We start from the raw sequence: 22898 nt of genomic DNA, 5'->3' as shown, positions 1-22898 counted from the left end.
CTCCTGTTTATTTGTGGAATCGTACCGCAGCAGATCTGAAAAAAGGAATCTGTAAATTGAGGTGCAGTTACTAGCTACACCAACAGGTGGCGAGATTATTGGAGCGCATTAGTTAGCCGAGGTTTACTGTCAGAATCTGAATCCTGGTTGGATATTAGTTTGTTAATCAGGACTATCTGAAGTTAGCACTTTTATTCTGTCAATCATTTCTTTGAACAGCGGTTTTTGGCCTCACATTCAAATATTCCACAGCATCAAGTCACTCAGAATGAAACCTCTGCATGTCCTTCTGTTTACAACACTGACTCTGTGCACACAAGACAGCTGTCAGTCTGTTAGAGCAGCTCCACTAAAATCTTTATTGCACATAATGTCATAATCTCAGTTTAAATGGTAAAAATCAGTATGAAGCTTTAGACACGTAGGATCAATGAATAATTATCTCGATCACTCATGATGTGATTGGTCACACTGATGGAACATAATTCCTACAATATTAGAGATTATATGTTAATATTTCTGAGTGAACTAGATTGTGGCGCAGCTGCAGAATGTGGTTTGAAAGTGAGTTTTTTTTAAATAGGCTGCGAGTAGTCTGAACATGTTTTGTTCTCTTCGCTCTTTATTTGTTTCACTGTTTTTTTGGTGTCTAACTTCTCCTGTACCGTTTGTCCTAGAAACTTTGTTTCAACTTCAAAACATACATCTTCATGAGATTTATGCTATTACTTTTCTTTACTCTAAAATGTTTCAGTGATTTTATATATTTTTTTATATAAATATTACAATGTATAATGGGAAGTCTATGGGAACAATGTTTTCTTTTTTGCCCAGTGTTGGATCAAAAATCACCATAATATTTGACAACACACCCGAAACCAGTAGAGAGATGTGTAATATTTTTCAGAAATGTTTTCAACATTTAGATTTCCAGTTTAAACAGACAAAAATACCCTGGAATGGCACACGTGATATCATTGCCTCAATTTGTGAGAAGGTGTGTGAAACCCACATCTCCCCAACAGTCAAGTCAGTAAGCAACCACTGAATAAATATATAATAAAGGTTCTGGGTTCAAATTCTCATCCTGGCAAGTCATGTTTGCCAACAATGTGGCAATTCATGCAAGTTGTGTGTTTTGAAGTGCTCATTACTAAATGCTAGTCCTGCACATTTAATATTATTGTTTAATATTTAGATAGATTTTTAAATTCATTTTTTTTTAAAAGTCATCTTTTGCTGTCCATTAACTACATAGCTAACTGATTTAAGAACTATTTCTGAACCCGTTTTAGATCCAGAGGTTGGGTGTTCGAACCCAGGGGCTGGCAATATGTTGTTAATTAAACTTAGATTCTCTCTTGCTTTAAACACTTTTCACACACAGTGTACATCCTCACATTCTGGAAAACCTCCTGCCACTAATATTGCTCAAATTGCTGACCTAACAGCTTAATTTTAGACAAATACATTTTTTATTGACAAAATGTGAATTTGTGCTCTATGTGTCAGATCCTCTGATGGCTCTGTGCTTAAGCCCTGATACTGGTAATGTTATGAGTTTGAGTCCTGGGTGATGCAGAATAAGAATTTTCTCCCCAACATTTTGACTGTTGTATGCGTTTTAAGTTTAAACAGACAAAAAAAAATCTCCAGTCTGGGACTAAGACCTTGGGTTTGAATCCTGGGGTGGCCTAGACCTACTTGCCAAAATTGTGGCAATATATTCATTTTGTGTGTTCTCAAGTGCTCATCTTTCAATGCGAGTCCCACGCTCTTCAATAATACTGTTCAATATTTAGCATGCATTTTAAAAAACATTTATTTTTTGTTCTTCATTAGTATTCCGCCATTTTTTTGTCCTCTATCTACTCCTGTACCACTAGTGCTACAAACTTCGTTTCATTGTCAAATAGTGCATATTCATCAATGCTAAATTGGATGCTGAACAAGTCTGTAGCATTTGATACAATTTCACCTGTAGGTGGTGCTAAAAGATTTGAAAAACAACTGCTGTAGCAGCAGCCAACAGCTTTCAACTCTCACATGCAATTTCTGGAGAAATTGCACATTCTAGTTTAAAATTTCATATTTAGGTTCTGTGCCAAATGTATTATAAAACCTAGTGGGTTTATGAATTGTCAATTATGTTGACATGTCCTTGTTTGATTTATCTTGAAATAAAAATTATTTGAAATGTTTCTTTCCCTCAAAAAAAAGTGAAAACGATAGACGCTGGAGCGTAGTGTTTCTCACTGATTACTGTACAAAAACATAACTTTATAACTTGTACAAACACACAACTTTATTCACTGATTTTGGTGAAACTGGATCATATTTTATGGAGAAAATATTTTCTGGTTTTCCTCCTGATGTCTGCTGCTCTGCCTCAACGCTCGTTGATTTACAAAGTTTCCTGATAGATAGGAGGAATGTTGGTGTTGTTTACACCACTAGCACAGGAACTTGGGACTGGGAGGAGGAGGAGGTTTACAGGCCCGACAGGGAATACAGTACTGAGATGATTTACAGCGGCTCCAACCAGGACCCAGGAGCCAAACCCGGCAAGAAAACCAACTCGGTAACATTACTGTATTCCCGGTTGTCAAACTGGCCTCCATCGGTCTCGGAGGCTGTGTTAGGTCCCGGTCCAGCCGTGTTCACTGGGAGGCTGATGATCCCGGTTCTGTTGCCCGCTCGGCCAGCTCCGGTTGCGGTGCCCATTCCGATGCTGCTCCAAGCCAGCTGGGTCCCCCGGCCCTGGGCCTGTAAACCTCGTCCTCCCGGCAGTCCAAAGCTCCTGTGCTAGTGGTGTAAACAACACACTCCCCAGGTGCTCCGAGCTCCCAGTCCGGGCTGAGTCCGCCCAGGTCAGTAGGTAGAACTTGTAAATGTTAATGAACAAAGTCACTGAATGAGGAATTGACGTCCTAACTGAAGACCTGCCTTGCAGAGAGGACTGACAGATATCATTTTCATTTTGATACCAAAAGAGCGTACTGACATGTAAATACAACAGACTGGGGGTGCTGTTTCACTTATTGCATTTGAATATTGTCCACTGTACAGCAGGTTAAGTCTTTGAAATTTTTCATTTTCAAATTGTTAGAAAATTTCATTTTCATTTTGAGTTAAATATTGCTTGTATAAATGGAAAATCAGGTTACATTTTTTCTGTTTTATTTTCAAATATGAATTAACATTTGAATATTGTCCACTGTACAGTTGGGTGCGACTTTGAAAATGAAATGTCAAATAGCTTTTCCATTTTCAATTTAATATGGTCATAGAACGCCCATACGAGTATGTGAAAATTAAAATGCAAATTGTATTATTGCATTTTCATTTTTACTCAAACACATACATATGTGGAAAATTATAATTCTATTGTGGAATTACATTTTCATTTCCAAGTTTACATTATCATTTTAATATAGTCCCCTATAAACTTCCATAGTTTGTGTGCATGTTTCAGAGTAACTTAGATCTTTTCACTTGAGAAGTTTTTACTTGTCAGCCAATTATTACCAGATTTATGCTTTAAAATGTTTGTCAAAGCTGCAGATTATCTGTTTGATACATTTTAATATAACTTTAAACTTTAAGAATCAAAATCAGCTTTATTGCCAAGTAGGTTTACACATACAAGGAATTTGCTTTGGTATTAAGGTGCAAAACAATAAACATAGTAGAAATATACAGAAAGAAAGCAAGTGCTGCAGGTCACAAATCATAATATAAGATTGCACAATGTGCAAAATAGTTACATGGGGGAGGGTATGAGAGTCAGTGTCAGTGGGGGTCCCGGGCCTTGTTGATGAGGTCAACTGCAGACGGAAAGAAAATGTTTTTGTGGCATGAGGTATTGGTCCTGATGGACCGCAGCCTCCTGCCGGAGGACAGTGTCTGAAACAGTTTGTATCCAGGGTGGGAGGGGTCAGCCACAATCTGTCCTGCATGCCTCAGAGTCCTGGAGGTGTACATGTCCTGGAGGGAAAGTAGATTGCAGCCAATCACCTTCTCTGCAGAGCGAATGATATGCTGCAGTCTGCCCTTGTCCTTGGCCGTGGCAGCAGCGTACCAGATGGTGATGGAGGAGGTGAGGATGGACTTGATGATGGCAGTGTAGAAGTGCACCATCATAATCTTTGGCAGGTTGAATTTCTTCAGTTGCCGCATGAAGTACATCCTCTGCTGTGCTTTCTTGGTGAAGTCCTGGGTGATGATGGTGCCCAGGAAGTGGAAGGACTCCACAGTGTCAACAGTGGAGTCACACAGGGTGATGGGGGTGGGTGGGGCTGGGCTCTTTCGGTGATCCACAACTATCTCTTCTGTCTTAAGAGTGTTGAGCTCCAAGTTGTTCTGACTGCACCAGGTCACCAGGTGGTCAACCTCACGTGCTGCCTCCTGTCAGACAGGAAGTCTGTGATCCACCTGCAGGTGGAGTAGGGAAATCCACAAACAGGATCCTGGCATAGGTTCCTGAGGAGTCCAGGTGCTGGAGGATGAAGTGAAGGGCCATGTTTACTGCATCATCTACAGACCTGTTGGCTCTGTAGGCAAACTCCAGGGGGTCCAGGAGAGGGTCTTTGATGGATTTGAGGTGGACAACCCAAGGCGCTCAAAAGACTTCATTACCACAGAGGTCTGGGCGATGGGTCTGTAGTCATTAAGTCCTGGGTTCCTTGTTTTTTTGGGGACAGGGATGATGGTGGAAACCCCAACCCGATTTCTGAACTGGAAGTGCTGTCTGTATTATTTGCAAAATATACTTAAATTATCACAAGTAAAAATAGTCATTATGCAGAATGTCCCCTTTCATAGTGGTATATAATTGCATCATAGGTTTATTCTTACTGGTGCATTAACATGTAAGCAGCATTTTAATGTTATAGTTGGTGGAGATGCTAGTTTTAACTTATTTATAGTTTATATTGGGCAGTGTAATGCACTAACAAAGCATCAAACCTAATACAGTATTTGACATTGTGTAGTAAGTTATTTTCATGTTAGTGATAGACTTTTCAAAAGAGTCCACATTTTCAACTATGGAGGATATTTTTGGTCATAATTCAAATTAAAAGTCCAAATAGTAAATTAAAAGATAAAATTCAAAAAGATTATTTTATTACACTTCTAGGAATAATCAGGCCATTATTAAACTTAGGAGCCTTAAACTTAAAAAGCTAATTTAAAATGCAAAAGCTTAAATGGAAATGTTCAAACTGAAAGCTTAACTGGTAAAGATGAAATTGAAAATGGCAATGGAAATAAGAAAAGGTAAACATCAAATATGAAACTCATCACTTAAATTGATAAAAACCATTTTCATTTTGCATTTGACATTTTAAATTTTGAAGTCATGATATTTGGCTAAAGAGCAAAGTGAGTTTGGCAGAGTCCAGACAAGAAGAGGAACCGCACCGTGTTCTGCCATCCACATTGGCTGCTAGCAATGGACGGGAGGAAGTCCTGACATTTGGATTTAGCCGGTTTGATGTGGATTTGCACACTTCAAGGAGTCTGTGGGTAGCCATGGCAACAGCAGAGCCAGCTGGTTATTAAGTGGAATTTGTATCACCGCCATGTTGTTATGTTTTTGTGTATAAATGGCACACAGACGTGTAGTCAGAAAGAGATGCTGCTAGTCACTCATTTCAATATTACCGCTTATACTATTACTGTGGATCTGTAGTTTTCATATTAGATCAAAATACTGTACATGCCCGTGCAACATTTTACTCGTATCGTGAAACATGTGTCAGAGCTGAGGCATGTTTCACGATAAATACTATTAACAATATGTACAAAGCTAACTGAAAAGTGAAGTACCTAACTTAAAGATGAAAAAGCAGTGTAAGGTAATCACTTAGGCTGGAGGTGAAGGTAACGTTAGAGTTGACAGGAAGTAAACAGACGTCACGTGCAGTTCATAAAACTTTAGAATAGGGAACCTGTGTGGGTTAATAAGGGTCAAACTACTAGTGAATTAGTTATGAGCAAGACCTCACTTTAGAATGGGGAACATATTCTGAGTTAGAAAGACTTCATTTAGAGTTATTTGGACACTCATCATCTGAGTTATTTTCTCAGACTTGACAATTATTATACAACTCTTTTCACAAGCTGATTAGTATTCCTCATGACAAATAAACTGATTTTGAAAATTGGTGGAGTGCCCCTTTAAATATTTAATAAAAAGGTACCTACTTTGTGTTGGCTGTGCATCAAAAAACAGTGCAAACCACAAATGCAACACATATTCCTGCTGTTGATGGCTACAGATAACTGAAAAAGAACTGTATACATTCGACAAACAGAACGTATATGCTATAGGCATATCAAAGTGAAAGCAGCAAAACTCAAATTAAAGTTTTTTTTTTTAAGATTTGGAAAGGTCTGGGTGCGCGTCAACTATTAAAATAGCTTGCTAGGTGGTATGAGCAAACAAAAACACAACTGAATATTATCTACTAACAACACAGAGGGCACTTTTGCCTCCACAATCTGCAAAAAACACTGTTTTTATCTTTCTCTCTCTTTGTATGTCAAAAAAAAAAATCCTCTTGTTTGCGCCAATCCCAGAAACAGATGTGGAAGATCAATATCAGGCTCATCTCTGTGTTTACAGTATGAATGTACCAGAGATCTGAGAGGTTTTTAGCTTAGCTTAGCTCAAAGGCTGGAAGCAGAGGAAACCGCTAACCTCTGTCAAAAGTGCAACAATATGCCTTCCAACAATTTTAAAGTGTTTACACTGTACACACACTAATGATCATCCGATCTGCCTCACATCAAAGTGATGCCCTCAGGCACGACATTTGAAGAATTTTTACAGAACTGCGGAAACTAGCCCTCCCCCCCATCTCCATCTCACACACACACACACACACACACACACACACACACACACACACACACACACTGGATAATACTGGGGATGAAGCACAGACACATATTAACAATTACAATGTATATATGGCACCTGTGTTAAATATGGAGCACATACTGTAAATAAGTGACCAGAGTGGAAATACATGATGATGACAATGAAATGATGGTGTGGTGCAAATATCGCTGTTGTGCCTGGTTGGGAATGGGTTGAGTGGGTTTGGAGTCTGTCTTTGATAAAGGAAACTCAAAGGGAGGGCCAGGGAGACATCAGGGTCTTTAGTTATCAACTCTGTCTATGTAAGGATTCTTCAGATGTGAAATGTAAGGTGTGGTGAAAGCTGATGAGCTGATCTCCACCTACAGATTTGTGGGGATATCATGGTCACAGATCCTAAGTTGCCTAGCAACCACTGAGACTTTTTTGTATCACCTTCTCTCCATCTCCTCCACACCACTGCATTTGTATAATAACAGTGCAAATGTTAATGCCGAGCATTGCATGGGCCCAAAGTTATACCTTTTCTTTATTAAACCTTAACATGAAAATCACTGTGTGAAATTGCAAGTTTCTCTATTTATTGATTCTTTGTAGATTTGGGCCGATCAAGCCTCCATGGGGCCAAAAGCAGAAGCTATACTATTCAATCTAAAATATATGACTGATGTGTGAAGTGCACACACAGCTCTATGCTATTTCTGCAAAAATTGCCAACAGTGTCTACGTACCCGATAAGACTGTGTGAATGGGAGATTTTCAGAACACACTGGGAAACACTTGGTTAATGAAGACATCTAGTCCCTCACACAAATAAACGGGCTCGTCACTCACACAAAAACATATTTTATATACATATTGTATTGTGCTGTCTTAGACAAATAGTGCTCTACATAACATGATAATATTTTGTCAGATTTTTGTGTAACAACATTTTAAGGAAAGGAATATATTTCTTAAAATCATTGAAAAAATAAGGGGACAGCTTATGAATAAGTTAAAGAAAGATACAACTTAGATTTAATCATCTGAGTTCCTACAAAAATTGTATACTGTTGTACATGAATGAAATATGTTTCATTCTTTCTGGCTGTCCAAAACACAGTGGTTGAATCAAAAACATGTTCCTTCATACATACATTATATATGTCACAAGTAGAATATCCTTTTTTTGGACTAACTTGTTTCACCTCCTTCTCTCAAAGCAATCAAAATCTTTCTGTCACTGGACAGTGGACTTTATGGACACCGTGATTTTTGACATTACAGTTACACTCCTTAATTTTATTACCATTGGGGTAATCCAGTGAGTTTGTTTTGCACTCCCATAAACTTGAGAGAGAGAAAAAATAACTGAAGCAGCAGAGGCTGAGATATTCTGACTTTTACTCCCTAGTATCCTAGTAAGCTCCCAAAATACTGGATTTCCCATAATGCAACTCAATGGTTTCTCTTTGTTAGACCCTCAGTGTCTGGTAAATGTCCACATCTTTCAGACATCACACCCCCAGTTTGTAACACAGGCTTTCTGTTAAAATTTTTAAATCTCCAAGCCCAAGCTGAGATAACCCTGATGACATCACAATGACAGTCCTCACTCTTACTTTTGAGACTTCTTGCCAAGTCTAGTTTATCAAATATTTTACTGTTTCATCATGTATAGCCAGAAGACTTAGATAAAGTACGTAGCACTCCTAAGGTCTGGCTGTTTTTTGACTCCTCATATGTTTGTACTCTTGTTGGGGACCTCCCAGTGGTCAGGTTTACCTTCCTGCTGCACCAGCAAACTGCTGAGGGAAACACTCTTTAATATGACCAAAACTTCCTGACAGTAAGACACAGACAGGCAAACTGACGGATCACAATCACTGTTTGCGCGGGTGTGTGCAAGAGACTGATGGGGTGGAGGGTGGAGGTTCTACCTTCTCAGCTGAACAGGATGAAAGCAGTGACCCTACAAAGCTTTTAAGAAGCAGTGAACGATGCTTATCAATGAGTTAAATCCCTGTCATCTTAATGCAGGCCTGCTCGCAGCATAATCTACCAACTGCAGCAGCCACATCAGCATGATGAGATTGAGTGGCAGTGGCTGCCTGGTGAACAATTAGCCTCAGCCACAACCTTTAGCTGCTACCTTGGATTATACACTGTCACTCATTGACAGCTCTCCCCAGCTCACAATTTATGATTCCTTTTGAAGTAACAAAATCCCTAGGATGCAGTATGAGAAAACCTCCTTCCATCCTGTCCTCTCCAAAAGCCAGCGTCAAAAATGTATGCACCCTTGCTGCTGTCTGCATCTGTGACAGACAATGGGGGTGGGAGAAGGGATATTGTGTACTCTCTGCTATTGCTTTGATGTTCAGCAATAATAGAAAATGGGGTTTAGGTTCCCAGCTGCGCGTGTGCCACTGCGAGTCACTGTGGCTTTTTTGACTGACAGAAACAAATGAGTATCATGTTCATCTCTGAGTCTTTGAAGTGGTGTCGATGTCACCCCACTATTTCCTCAAAACTATCTAATGGGAGTGGGAGAAATTGTCAGGCCTGCCTGTGCTCAATTTCACACACTTCATGAAAGTCAAGACTAGGTTGTCATTCTTCTTAAATCCATAGAAGCCCCGAGGCAGTGTGGGTGGATTTGGTCCAGAACATCTCTGAAGTTGAACAGCAAGCTATTAAACCAAACAGCCTAAAAGGGCTGAGTTGAAGGCGGGTTACTCATCCGTAAAAAGTAGTAGTTGGTCTTCCGCTTCCAGGGGCTGCCTGCACAAAGATATAATGACTGAAAGAGTTAGGCCAATCTTTGTTTTAACACTTGTCTAATGTGCCAGATGTTGAAAATGTGTTAATGCATCTGTCTCTCAAAGACACATATTCTTTACTCCTACCAACTACATCACTATGTGGAAATAGCCTCAGGGTCTGTACCCTGTGATAATGTCAACTGAAGTTACACTGAAATCAGCTGTCTTTCTCTCTGTCTTATTAAAGCATCAGGAAAAACAGCTCCAGTGATTTCAACACATATGATCATACGGACGGTAAACCGAGCTGTTGTAGTGTTTATCTGATCCTTGTTCAGTTGAACCACTGAATGAACTGTGTGGGTGAGAGCATTGATCTGTATGGGTGAGGGAGCAGTGTGAGTGAGATCCCAGGAAAACTTGTCTCACACTTCATTTGTGTTCATTTATGGACAGTTGTTACCTAGCTAACGCTAGCTGCAGTTATTACTGTAACCAAACAGCCAGTTCACAAGTTTCTCTTCTTGTGATATGCATTCCAATACCCATACTACCATACTATTTAGTATGACAAAATGATTTAGTATGTCCCAATACATAGTATGTGAAATGCAGTATGCCAAAAATACCAGGATGTCTTACTGCATTTGGTTGCATTTTGCAGATGCAAGACAGCAGGCTTTTCTGGCTATTCTGACCCACAATACTCTGCAGAGCGAAAGATACGTCACATTGACTGAGCCACTGAGAGAGTTGGTGGCAATAATACTCTGCCCGGTTGCAATCCACCATTAAAAAGAGTAGAGAAGAAGCAGTATAAGAAGAAGCCATCGAGAGAGCACAGACAGCTGACAGCTCATTCACAGTTGACAAACCGCAAGACAGATGACTCATGTGTATAATTAATACAGTAAAATACTAGTGCTTCACAAAGCTAAGTAGATAAATGAGTGCAAATGTCAACCTATATTTGAAGGAAAATGACCTCAGCTTATGCAATGTCATTTTTAATGTTAAGGTCTGATGAACATACTGAAATCTTGATACGAGAAAGAGGAACGCTGCTGTTAAAGGTTTTGAGTGAGTAGCACTTGAGTCTATCTGCAAAAATGTGATAAAAGGAGCATTTGCTGGGCATGTTAACTAAGTTAATTGTTAGGTTCCCTGTTGTTTTAGGAAGTTTGGGGTGGATAATGGGCTGACGGGCACAGTACAACCAACCTGGGTAAAAAAGAAGTGGGAGAACATAAAGCAGAAATACAAGGCCAGTTAAAGGAGTTTTATGTATGCCTTTGATTGGCCATTTACTATGCTTAACTAACACAAACCTCTCTTGTTATCTAATTTGCAGGATCTGAAGTGTTCTAGATCAGGGGTCAGCACAGAGGGAGGGGAGGCAACGACAGCCTCCTGAAAATGGTACGGGGTGATGGATGCGGAATTGTGCAGCAAGCCATCCATCACTCCACCAGTGCTAATCTCTTCATCAAGCCAGGAGAGTTTTGTAGTCTTAACTCCCGTTGTTGCTGATACAGTCATTCAGCATGACTGGACATCATTAAGAAAGAGAAGGAGGGAGGAGGACCAGGTAGTTAACTATCTTAAACAGATGGAGAAAAGAGGAAAGGAGAGAAGGTACGGAGCTGCACTAAACTGGTTTAAATCCTATCTATCAGATCGATCTCAGTTTGTACATGTTAACGGTGAGTCCTCCGTGCACGCCAAAGTTAGTCATGGAGTTCCACAAGGTTCTGTGCTTGGACCGATTCTATTCACCTTATATATGCTTCCTCTAGGCAGTATTATTAGGAAGCACTCCATAAACTTTCATTGCTACGCAGATGATACTCAATTATATCGATCGATCAAGCCAGATGAAACTAACCAGTTAACTAAACTTCAGGCATGCCTTAAGGACATAAAGACCTGGATGAACTGCAACTGTCTGCTTTTGACTGCACAAAGCATACTGTGTGCCTCAACACTAGTCATGCAACAATGATTTTTGGACAGGTCTGTTCAATTGGAGGGTAAATAAAATATACATTATAATAATATATATTATAATATACACTAGTAGGAGAACAGCAAGAGGGAAAATATGCTGCCCAAGCGTGGCCATAGGGAAAAAGTTTTTTGTAACAAAGAATTAGCTTGTGTAGAGGACATGGTGATCATAAAGCACGATAGAACCCCTAGCCTAACCCTAGTCTGTCCCTTTCTTAACCTAACCCATACAACATATAACCCCTTACCCTAACACCAGGGGTTTGTGATGAGGGGTAGGGATTCACCAATATATCGGCCAAACATCAGTATTGGCCGATTTTAAGTTTTTAGTGGACTTTATTAATTGTAACCCACAGAAGACAATCCACAAATGCGTACCATGACCAACAAATATTTCAACAAAGCAGCAGAGAGAAGTTTCACAAACTACCGCGACAGGAAGCTAGCACCTGTGGGGGTTGCTTGCTAGCCATCCGGCCAGGCACACTCATAGACCCCAATGTGAGCTGACTGGAGGTCTCTCAAGTGACCAGTCTCATACACAAGAGGATGTTATTTCCCTGTTGATGGATGGTTTGTTTAAATATCACAACAAAAATGTCCATTATAAAATTAACGGGAACCTGTGGTTATCTGCCTGAGGCTGTTTCCAGTTTCCCTATATACAACATGGGAGAGGAGTTGTTTTAATTTTGATGGACTTGCATTGACGCTCACACTGGACTGCCTTTCGCTGTGTGTACATGTGATTATATATGCCTTCCTCCATTTATGTTCTGATTCCACTAACTGTAGTGACTTACCATTTCATTATCAGAATCAGAAATACTTTATTGATCTCTGAGGGGAAACTCTTTTGTTACTATCACTCTGTTCACTATCAAGTCAGTGCACACAGGGATAGAAGTTCTAAGCAAATCAAAATATAATACACTACAATACAGGTAAGATAAATTAAGTACAAAGTGAATATAAGTTAAAATTAAATAAAAAGACATCAAATTATAAAATTTAAGGAATAAATCATCCAACTTGAGGTAATAATACATACATAATATAATCATCTGCCCTGCATATGCTATAGAATAGCCTTCAGATACAATCCTTTTCCTCCTCTGCATTGTAGGACAGAGGTGTGTGGTGGGAAGAGGGCAGAAGAAAACAGACAGTAGAGTAGTCCTCTGCGGTTTGGAGCAGAGAGCAGCTTTACCAAAGCCTGTCACCTGTCAGCTGAGGACTAGTCAAACTGAGACAATGACAGTTTGAGGTCAGATCATGTTTCCACTCGGCTTAGTGGCCAGGCGACTGAAGAGCTACAACATGCCCAGAGGAACGGCTCATGAATGGAAGATAGACTCCCTCTAGATTCTTCTGACAGCACTCGTACCCATGCTGATATAATCTAACAGGCAAACAGTGCTGTGGAGCAGTATTTTCTACAGGTCAAGGTTAGAAGGTTACAGGGTTGATTTATGTATCATTTTACAACATGGGTGTAAAATGAGATTTAGCTGCAGTTCCCTTTTTTGCTACTCAAAAACAAAAACGGTATATAAAAAATGAGATACAGTAGATGTGTGAATAAATAATAAGTCAGAGAAATAAAACTATTTTACACGGGGGAGTGCTGGGGATGAATTTAGTAGTCTCACAGCCTGAGGGAAGAAGCTGCTCTGAAGTCTGATGGTCCGGCAGCGGATATTTCTGTATCTTTTACCTAACTGCAGCAGGGTGAACAGGTTGTGGCAGGTACTATCCTTTAGTATCCTTTGGGCTCTGTGCAGGCACCTCACCGATATTACTGATGCTCGGTAGGTTGGTACCAATGATATTCTGAGTGGTTTTAATCATCTGCTGCAGAGCCCTCCTGTCCTGGCCGTGCACATCCCATGTCAGTTTGTGATGATTCCAGTCAGGATGCTTTCTATTGCTGCTCTGCAAAAGTTAACAAGAACTTGGCATGGGAATTTTGCTGCAAATAAAACTCAAACATACAGTTAGTGTGGCTCAAACTGGATTGTAACTGAAAGTAGAGAACTGAGTGTTCATTACCCCAACAAATGGGAGCGTTGTTCAGAGCAAAAAACTGATGATTTGGCTATCCTTAGAGCCTGACCAGTAGTGGGACCTAAAATGGAAAGTTTCCTCTGAGGGGGGCGCTAGAGGGAAAGCCCATAGGGTAATTACAGTATGATCAAAAGGATTTGTACCCTGTTGAACATGGTTGTTCTCAGCAAATCATAACAATCTGCCATTTAAATTATGAAATATCTTCTATCTACAAATGTGACATTTGAAACTGAGATTGGAGGAAGGGGGGGGGGGAATCACTGGATGCCTAAAAGGGAAAGAATCGATTTATTCTCATGAATTTACTCAAAAAATGTTCATGCCAATGTGCCTGTTCAGTTTTGACATTTCTAGTGTACAGTACAATCTGATAGTGGTTCTAACAGAAAAGTCAGGTGGTCACCAAAAACACTTTGACCTATGGGATCAAGATAGAGAGCATGCATCTTTCGGGGACCATGGATATCTACAGCAGATTTTCTGGAAATTAGGTTTTCTGATTAGTGATCTTGTCTTTGACCCAAGTGTGTGTCAAAGGTAAAGGTCTTTTGCTCTGAAACTAACTGTTAAATAGACCACTGGATGGATAGACTGGACTGACCAACTAACTAATTGTGGCATTATGACATAATGCCACAATTCGATGTAAGACACCATCAAATATTATTGAATTTTGCACAAAAGTTGCCTAGTGGTTAAAGTCATTGCACAATCCTGGAAATGTTAGTTTGAGTGCTACAAAAACCACATGCATGGAAACCTAAAATGCAAAGTTTACCCTGAGGAGGGCGCTAAAGGAAGAGCCAAGGAGTCATTAAAATCAAAAGCGTTCATCCCCTGGGATTAACAGGTATAGATAATGGAAGGATGGATGGAAGTGGTAGTCAATTCAGCTTAGTTTTATGTATACAGTCCAATACCACAAATCACAAATTTGCCTTAAGGGGCTTTACAATCTGTACAACACACGACACGCTCTATCCTTAGACCTTCAATTTGGATAAGGAAAAACTCCGCTCAAAAATCCTTTTAATGGGGAAAAAATTAAAGAAATCTCAGGAAGAACAACAGATGAGGGATCCCTCTCCCGGGACATACAGACATGCAGTAGATGTCATGTGTACAGAATAGACCAAATTAATGAAATTATAGTATGGACAATCATGATGACAAAATTATAAATACATTGTAACATATGAAGAGTATGTGGTAACCTCATAGTGGCTCTAAAAAAAAGGTCAGGGGGTCACCAAAAACACCTGGATTTATGGAATCAAGACAGATAGTAATCATCCTCTGGGGACCATAACACAGCAAATTTCATGGAATTCCAGTTTCCAAATTAGTCATCGTCATGCTGGTCAAGGTAAATTTTGAACTGATTATGGCGCTATATATTGTGTGTTATATTGTGTCTATTACAATATAAGCACTTCTCAGACAGTGAAATGAAATGTACACAGCCTAAAGCATTTCCATGTGCAAATAAAATGGTATGTTGTCACAGAAGAACGAGAAAAAACTAACTTACGGAGGGAGTGCCACTCATCCTGCCTTATTGTCTTGGTGATGTTGTAGGAGAGGTTTTTGGGTATCGTAGCCGAGGAGTAGTGATACTTGATGTAGGAGCACCTTGCAATGGAACCTGCAGAGAAAAAAAAACAATGGATTTCGTTTTTAATACAGAAACAACACTGACTCATTACATAACATCCACACTGATGACACACAGAGCAGGACTGAATGGAATGCTTAGACAACATTGTTCTACAGTGTCATGATTCAGCCACGTCATGTTTTTGAGCATGAACTGCCTTTTTAAGGTCATGCCACAGCATCTCAATAGGATTCAGGTCAGGACTTTGACTAGGTCACTCCAAAGTCTTCATTTTGGTCTTCTTCAGCCATTCAGAGGTGGACTTACTGGTGTGTTTTGGATCATTGTCCTGCTGCAGAACCCAAGTTCGCTTCAGCTTGAAGTCACAAACAGATGGCCGGACATTCTCCTTCAGGAGTTTTTGGACAGCAAAATTCATGGTTCCATTTATCACAGCAAGTCTTCCAGGTCCTGAGGCAGCAAAACAGCCCCAGACCATCACACCGCCACCACCATATTTTACTGTTGGTATGATCTTTTTCTGAAATGCAGTGTTACTTTTACGCCAGATGTAATGGGACACACACCTTCCAAAAAGTTCAACTTTTGTCTTGTCAGTCCACATTTATATATAGTATTTTCCCAAAAGTCTTGGGAACATCAATATGTTTTCTGGCAAAATGAGACAAGCCTTAATGTTCTTTTTGCTCAGCAGTGGTTTTCATCTTGGAACTCTGCCATGCAGGCCATTTTTGCCCAGTCTCTTTCTTATGGTGGAGTCATGAACACTGACCTTAACTGAAGCAAGTGAGGCCAGCAGTTCTTTGGATGTTGTTGTGGGGTCTCTGAATGGCTGAAGAAGAACAAAATGAAGACTTTGGAGTGGCCTAGTGGAGTTGAGCAAACTGTATATGAATGTTTATTCAACAACTGTTGCATAATAGCCGAACCTTATATGGATTCAGATGTGAATTTGATACAGCATTCTAGTGAGGCTGACAGACGAAGAAGAACAAAATGAAGACTTTGGAGTGACCTAGTCAAAGTCCTGACCTGAATCCTATTGAGATGCTGTGGCATGACCTTAAAAAGGCAGTTCATGCTCGAAAAACCCTCCAATGTGGCTGAATTACAACAATTCTACAAAGATGAGTGGGCCAAAATTCCTCCACAGCGCTGTAAAAGACTCATTGCAAGTTATTGTCCAACCAGTTATTAGGTTTATGGGGCAATCACTATTTCACACAAGGCCATGTAGGTTTGGATTTTGTTTTCCCTTAATAATAACAACCTTCATTTAAAAACTGCATTTTGTATTTACTTGTGTTATCTTTGACTAATATTTAAATTTGTTTGATGATCTGAAACATTTAAGTGTGACAAACATGCAAAAAAATAAGAAATCAGGAAGGGGGCAAACACGTTTTCACACCACTATATGTCTGCAGTTATTAAATACTCAGACACTGGCAAATCACTCTTCTTTCCTAAAACAATAGCAATCTGCTGTTGTATGAGACCCTATTGGGTCAACACTGAAGAACACTTTCAACATATATTTCTATTACCTACAACTCTGACACAATGGCTGTCAGAGAAATTATGTGTTCTTCAAAAGCTATTAACAAAATCAGTCAAGGGAACCGTTCAGTGTATAATTATAAATGTCTCTGAGAGTCCCCTGGTCTGGTGATGTGTGCGATTTCTAGATGAAATGTTTCACAGACAATGTAGACCTGAGTCAAACTGACAGTCAGAAATATGTCTGAATTAATGGAGACATGCTGAGCTGTAGAAATACTATGTTTTCTAAGGGCCACAAAATGTTGTTCTAGAAAACAGAATTGGTTGTTTGGTCAAACACTTAGAACCACTTGTGTTAATTCAGTTTGAATTCTGTCTCCTACCAACAGTCAAATCAAGCATAAATACAAGTTTTCCATAACGTTAACCACATGGTTTGTTTCCTAAACTTCACCAAACCTAGTGGCAGATCAGAAAATGCTCGTATGAATCATTTTTGTAACGGCAATACCAGTTTGGGAAGGCACTGACAAATGATGTCATCCTGCCGGTAGAGTGCCAGATGAAACCAAACTAAGAGTCTACAGCCACTCTAGGAGCTCTGTGAGGTTGTACTTAGACCCATCAGTGTTTTCAGGTAATGTGAGCATGCTAACAAGCTTACAATAACAATGCTAAGATACTAATGTTTAGCAGGTAATGTTTACCATGTTCACCATCTTAGATTAGTGTGTTAGCATGCTAACATTTGCTAATTAGCACTGAACACAAAGTACAGCTGAGGCTGATGGGAATGTCATTCGTTTTGCAGGTGTTTGGTCATAAACCAAAGTATTGGACAAATAAAAAATTTGACCTGATGATGACGCTAATTGAAAAGTCAGAGGATCACAAAAATTATTTCAATTCATCCTGAGGGGAGCATGAATGTCTGATTGAAACTGCGCAGAAGATCATTGGTACCAACCTACAGCATCAGTAATATCGGTAAAGTGAGGTGCCTGCTCTAGCCCAAAAGATACTAAAAGACAGTACCCACCCCAGCCACAACCTGCTCATCCTGCTGCCGTCAGGCAAGAGACACAGAAATATCTACTGTCGTACAACTAGATTTCAGAGCAGCTTCTTCCCTCAGGCTGTGAGACTACTAAATTCACAAAAGACTTTAAGACTTTCTTTTGTCAAAATTCATAAAGAGAATGTTCCACTCAGACCCATCGTGTGCAGCACAGATTCCATCACATACAACATAGCCAAACATTTGACTACAATCTTGGCTCCGTTGGTGGGGAACACAGTACATCATGTGGAAAACACACAGAAATTTGTGGACAAAGTGAAACATCTCCAGTTGGACCCAGATGACGTTATGGTTTCTTATGATGTAGTGTCCTTGTTCACCTGCATCCCAACCTCAGAAGCAGTGACAGCGGTGATGAGAAGACTGCAGGAGGACTCCACCTTGCAGCAAAGGACCAAGCTTACACCTGAACACATCTGCAAACTATTAGACATCTGTCTCAACACAACCTACTTCCAATTCCGGGGACACTTCTACAGACAGATTCACGGCTGTGCTATGGGCTCTCCGGTCTCTCCCATTGTGGCCAACCTGTACATGGAACAGTTTGAGAAGAAGGCATTATCCTCGTTTCCGGGCACACCACCAAGTCATTGGTACCGTTACGTGGATGACACCTTTGTGAAAATCAAGAAACAAGACTTGGAAGCGTTCTCAGAGCATATCAATACGGTGGACCCCAACATCAAGTTCACGCGTGAGGATGCAAAAGAGAACCGCTTGGCCTTTCTTGATTGTTCTACTCTCAGAGGAGAGGACGGAAAGCTCCAGATAGAAGTGTAGAGGAAACCAACACATACGGATCAATACCTGCTCTTTGACTCACACCATCCACTACAGCACAAGCTGGGTGTAATCCGGACATTACAACACAGAGCCAAAGAAGTGCCCACAGGCTCAGAGGGTAAGAAGAAAGAGGAAAGGCATGTCCAGAATGCACTCTCAGCCTGTGGTTATCCTACTTGGGCTATCAACAAAGTTAAAAGAGCCAAAAAACAGGACAAAAGTGTAACTGAACCGAGAAGGAACGGTGTCTCCATTCCTTATGTATCTGGACTGTCTGAAAAACTACAAAGGATCTTTAGACAGCACGATGTTCCTGTCTTCTTTAAACCAGACAACACTTTAAGACAGAAACTCGTTCACCCTAAGGACAAGTTACCCACACAAAAACAGAGCAATGTTGTCTACTCCATTCAGTGTAGTGAGGAAAACTGCAAAGAACGGTATATAGGTGAAACCAAACAGCCACTTCACAAAAGACTTTATCAGCACAGACGACGCGCTAACTCAGGATTACAGAGCGCCGTGCATTTGCATTTAAAAGCTACAAACCACACATTTGAAGACAGCGAGGTGAAGATTCTTAGTAGAGAGAAGAGTTGGTTTGAACGGGGTGTCAAGGAAGCCATTTTTGTGAAGAAAGAGAACCCCTCTTTGAACAGAAATGGTGGTCTGAGATTTAATCTGCCCAAAGTCTATCAGAGTGTATTATCACCTTGGTCACGCCTATCACATGCTAATCAGGCACTTAACAGTGATGAAGTAGATGCAGCCAGAGAACAATAGGCCTGATTACTGATCACTGGGCCATCTTGAAACTATCAGGTCAGTTTCAGTTGAAACTAGCGATTAACAGATACTCAGGCAGATTCCCTCCTGAGGGCAGGGTTTATGTAACTCAGATTAGCTTAAATTTCCAGTTCCCGTCCAATTTTTTCACAATTGAGAATGACTTCCGGATGGGAGCCGAAACGTCTTGATTCTGAAAACAGTGTCCAGATGACTACGACTGAAACCTTTTCTACGTTATTTGATTTGCTTCCTGCTTTCTTACAATGCGAGTGCAGCTTGCTCTCGCCTCTGTTTGCATTTTTTTGCTGATATTCTTGTTTTTTCTGCTAGAAATTATGAGCAGCAGCTCCTGGATGCTTATAAATTACTGGGACTGTAATTTATTCAGATAAAGTAAGCTATTGCCATATCTTCAGCACTTTTATGACCTCCTCATGAATGCGGCCTACAAGCAGCACAAACTTGTACTACAGTGACTGGATACTTAGCTAAAACTAATTAGCAGCAAGATGACTTCCTTCTTCACAGACGACTTCCACAAAGTTCTACAGAAAATTGCAGCGCTGGAAACCAAAATCCACCGGTTAGAAGTGAATGGACTATGTGGTAATGACACCACTTTACCATGGACTCAAAGCAGTGGACAAGAGCATGCTAACACACGGCTAATTAGCACCAACAAGACTACCAAGAAACAGGAGAGCTGTGTACCGGGTAATAAATCTAAAAGTGGTAGTCCTCCCTGGAACTGGCCTGCATTATCATCCAGACAGCGCACCTCTTCAACCCCACTTCTTAGTAGGACACAGCCTACTAAGTCTTAGTAGACCTGGATAACCTCTCATCTTCACACAGCAGGGTAAGGACAGAGTAATCTGAATCAGAAATACTTTATTGATCCCCGAGGGGAAACTCTTTTGTTACAGCTGCTCACTATCACGTCAGTGCACACAGGGATAGAAGTTCTAAGCAAATCAGAATATAATACAGGCAAGATAAATCAAGTACCAAGTGGATGTAAGTATAACATAAAATAAGTGTAAAGTACAAAGTAGATTTACCGGTTGATGATAAGTATGTACGGTTTAATAATACAATGTAATAATATAAGTAATAAGTAATGAGTAATGTAGTAAGTGCATGAATTGTCAAGTGTAGCTTATTAAGATGATTATGATATGGTGGATATTGCACAGCAGTAATAGAAGTATGAATAAATATCAATAAATAGGGAATTTTAAACTGAAAAGAGTATATTGCACAGTAGTATTAAACACAGAATATTGCACAATTATTTCAAGTATTGCAGTGATGTTAATGATCAATGTCCAGCTTAATGACTTAGGGTCATATAGACTAACACTTAGAGGGAGGAGTTAAAGAGTTTGATGGCCACAGGCAGGAATGACTTCCTGTGGCGCTCTGTGGTGCATTTTGGGGGATGAGTCTTCCACTGAAGGTACTCCTTTGTTTGACCAGCACGTCCTGGAGTGGGTGGGAGACACTGTCCAAGATGGCATGTAGTTTGGCCAGCATCCTCCTCTCTGACACCACCGACAGAGAGTCCAGCTCCACCCCCACAATGTCACTGGGCTTACGGATCAGTTTGTTGAGTCTGTTAGCGTCCGCTACCCTCAGCCTGCTGCCCCAGCATGCAACAGCATACAGGATAGCACTGGCCACCACAGACTCATAAAACATCTTCAGCATTGTCTGGCAGATGTTGAAGGACCTCAGCCTCCTCAGGAAATAGAGGCGGCTCTGGCCTTTCCTGTAAAGCGCTTGAGTGTTCTTGGCCCAGTCCAGTTTATTGTCCATGTGTACTCCCAGGTACTTGTAGTTCTCAGCAATGTCCACACTGACTCCCTGGATGGAAACCTGGGTCACTGGTGCCTTGGTCCTTCGTAGGTCTACAACCAGCTCCTTAGACTTTGTCGCATTGAGCTGCAGATGGTTCTGCTCACACCATGAAACAAAGTTCAATTCAACTCAATTTTATTTACATAGCGCCAATTCATATCAGAAGTTCTCATTGCACTTTTCCTATAGAGCAGGTCTAGACCGTATTCTTTATAATATTAATTACAGAGACCCAACAAATCCCACCATGAGCAAGCGTTTGGCGACAGTGGCAAGAAAAAAGTTACCCACCACAGCCCTGTACTCAGTCTCATCACCATCGCTGAGACATCCCACCACAACAGAGTCATCAGAAAACTTCTGAAGGTGGCTTGACTCATGCTGTGGTCTGCCAGTTAGGTAGTCAACAATCCAGGACATGAGGGGGGCATCCACCTGCATTGCTGCCGGCTTCTCACCCAGCAGGGCTGGCCGGATGGTGTTGAAAGCACTGGAGAAGTCAAAAAACATGATCCTCACCGTGCTTGCTGGCTTGTCCAGGTGGGTGTGGACGCGGTTCAGCAGGAAGATGATGGCATCCTCAACTCCCAGCCGGGGCTGGTAGGCAAACTGAAGGGGGTCCAGGAGGGGTCTAACCATGGGCCGCAGCTGTTCCAGCACCAGTCTCTCCAGGGTCTTCATTATGTCAGGAGGTCAGTGCCACTGGTCTGTAGTCCTTGGAGCCACTGGGACGAGGCGTCTTCGGCACATGGAACGAGGCAAGATGTCTTCCACAAAATAGGGACCCTTTGAAGACTCAGGCTCAGATTGAAGACATGTTGAAGGACTCCATATAGCTGGGGGGCACAGGCCTTTAGCACCCCGGGGCTGCACGCCATCAGGGCCTGCAGCCTTGTTTGAGTGGAGTTTCATCAGCTGTCCTCCGTCCTTAATGTTAGCATACAGCAGGTTCAGTGTCCTCTCCTCTCTAGTAGGACAATTCACATACTGGGTGAAATTAGTCAGTGTTGTTGAAACACTGACATGTTTGAAGTCACCCGAGATTAATATGAGTGCACTCGGGTGTTGAGTCTGGAGTTGTGGTATGGCGGTGTGAATGGTGTTGCATGCCAATGCCGGGTTAGCAGAGGGGGGGATGTAAACAGCCACAACAATGGCATGTGAAAATTCACGTGGCAGATAATAAGGCCGGAGTCCCACAGCTAACAGTTCAATGTCCTGGCTCTGCCTGATAGTAACGTGACCAGGGTTACACCATCTGTTTTTGACCAGAACAGCAAGAGTGCCGCCTTTCCGCTTATCGCTCCTGGTGGGATCCCTGTCGGCCAGAACAGTCTGAAAGCCATCAATGGAAATGTTATGATCTGGGATATCCTGGTGTAGCCATGTCTCTGAGAAGCACATTACACTACACTCACGGAACTCCGTCTGACTCCGGGCTAACACCGTTAGCTCGTCCATTTTATTCGCCAGTGATATCACATTGCCTATGATGAGAGAAGGCAGACACGGCTTAAATCTCTTGTTCTTAAGTCTCTTTTGTCT

The 22898-nt window shown here is 41.0% G+C and overlaps 1 protein-coding gene across 1 annotated transcript in view; it reads right to left on the bottom strand.

The window, feature by feature from the left end:
* Positions 1–22898, bottom strand: part of tmem178b (transmembrane protein 178B) — a 181445-nt gene that overhangs the window by 68785 nt on the left and 89762 nt on the right. Inside the window, exon 2 of the mRNA XM_044186128.1 lies at positions 15248–15361. Within this exon, the coding sequence (XP_044042063.1) occupies positions 15248–15361 (114 nt within the window). The remainder of the gene's footprint in view (positions 1–15247; positions 15362–22898) is intronic.

Source organism: Siniperca chuatsi, linkage group LG23, assembly GCF_020085105.1.
Source record: "Siniperca chuatsi isolate FFG_IHB_CAS linkage group LG23, ASM2008510v1, whole genome shotgun sequence".
Lineage (NCBI taxonomy): Eukaryota > Metazoa > Chordata > Actinopteri > Centrarchiformes > Sinipercidae > Siniperca > Siniperca chuatsi.
This window is presented reverse-complemented; position numbering and strand designations above follow the sequence as displayed.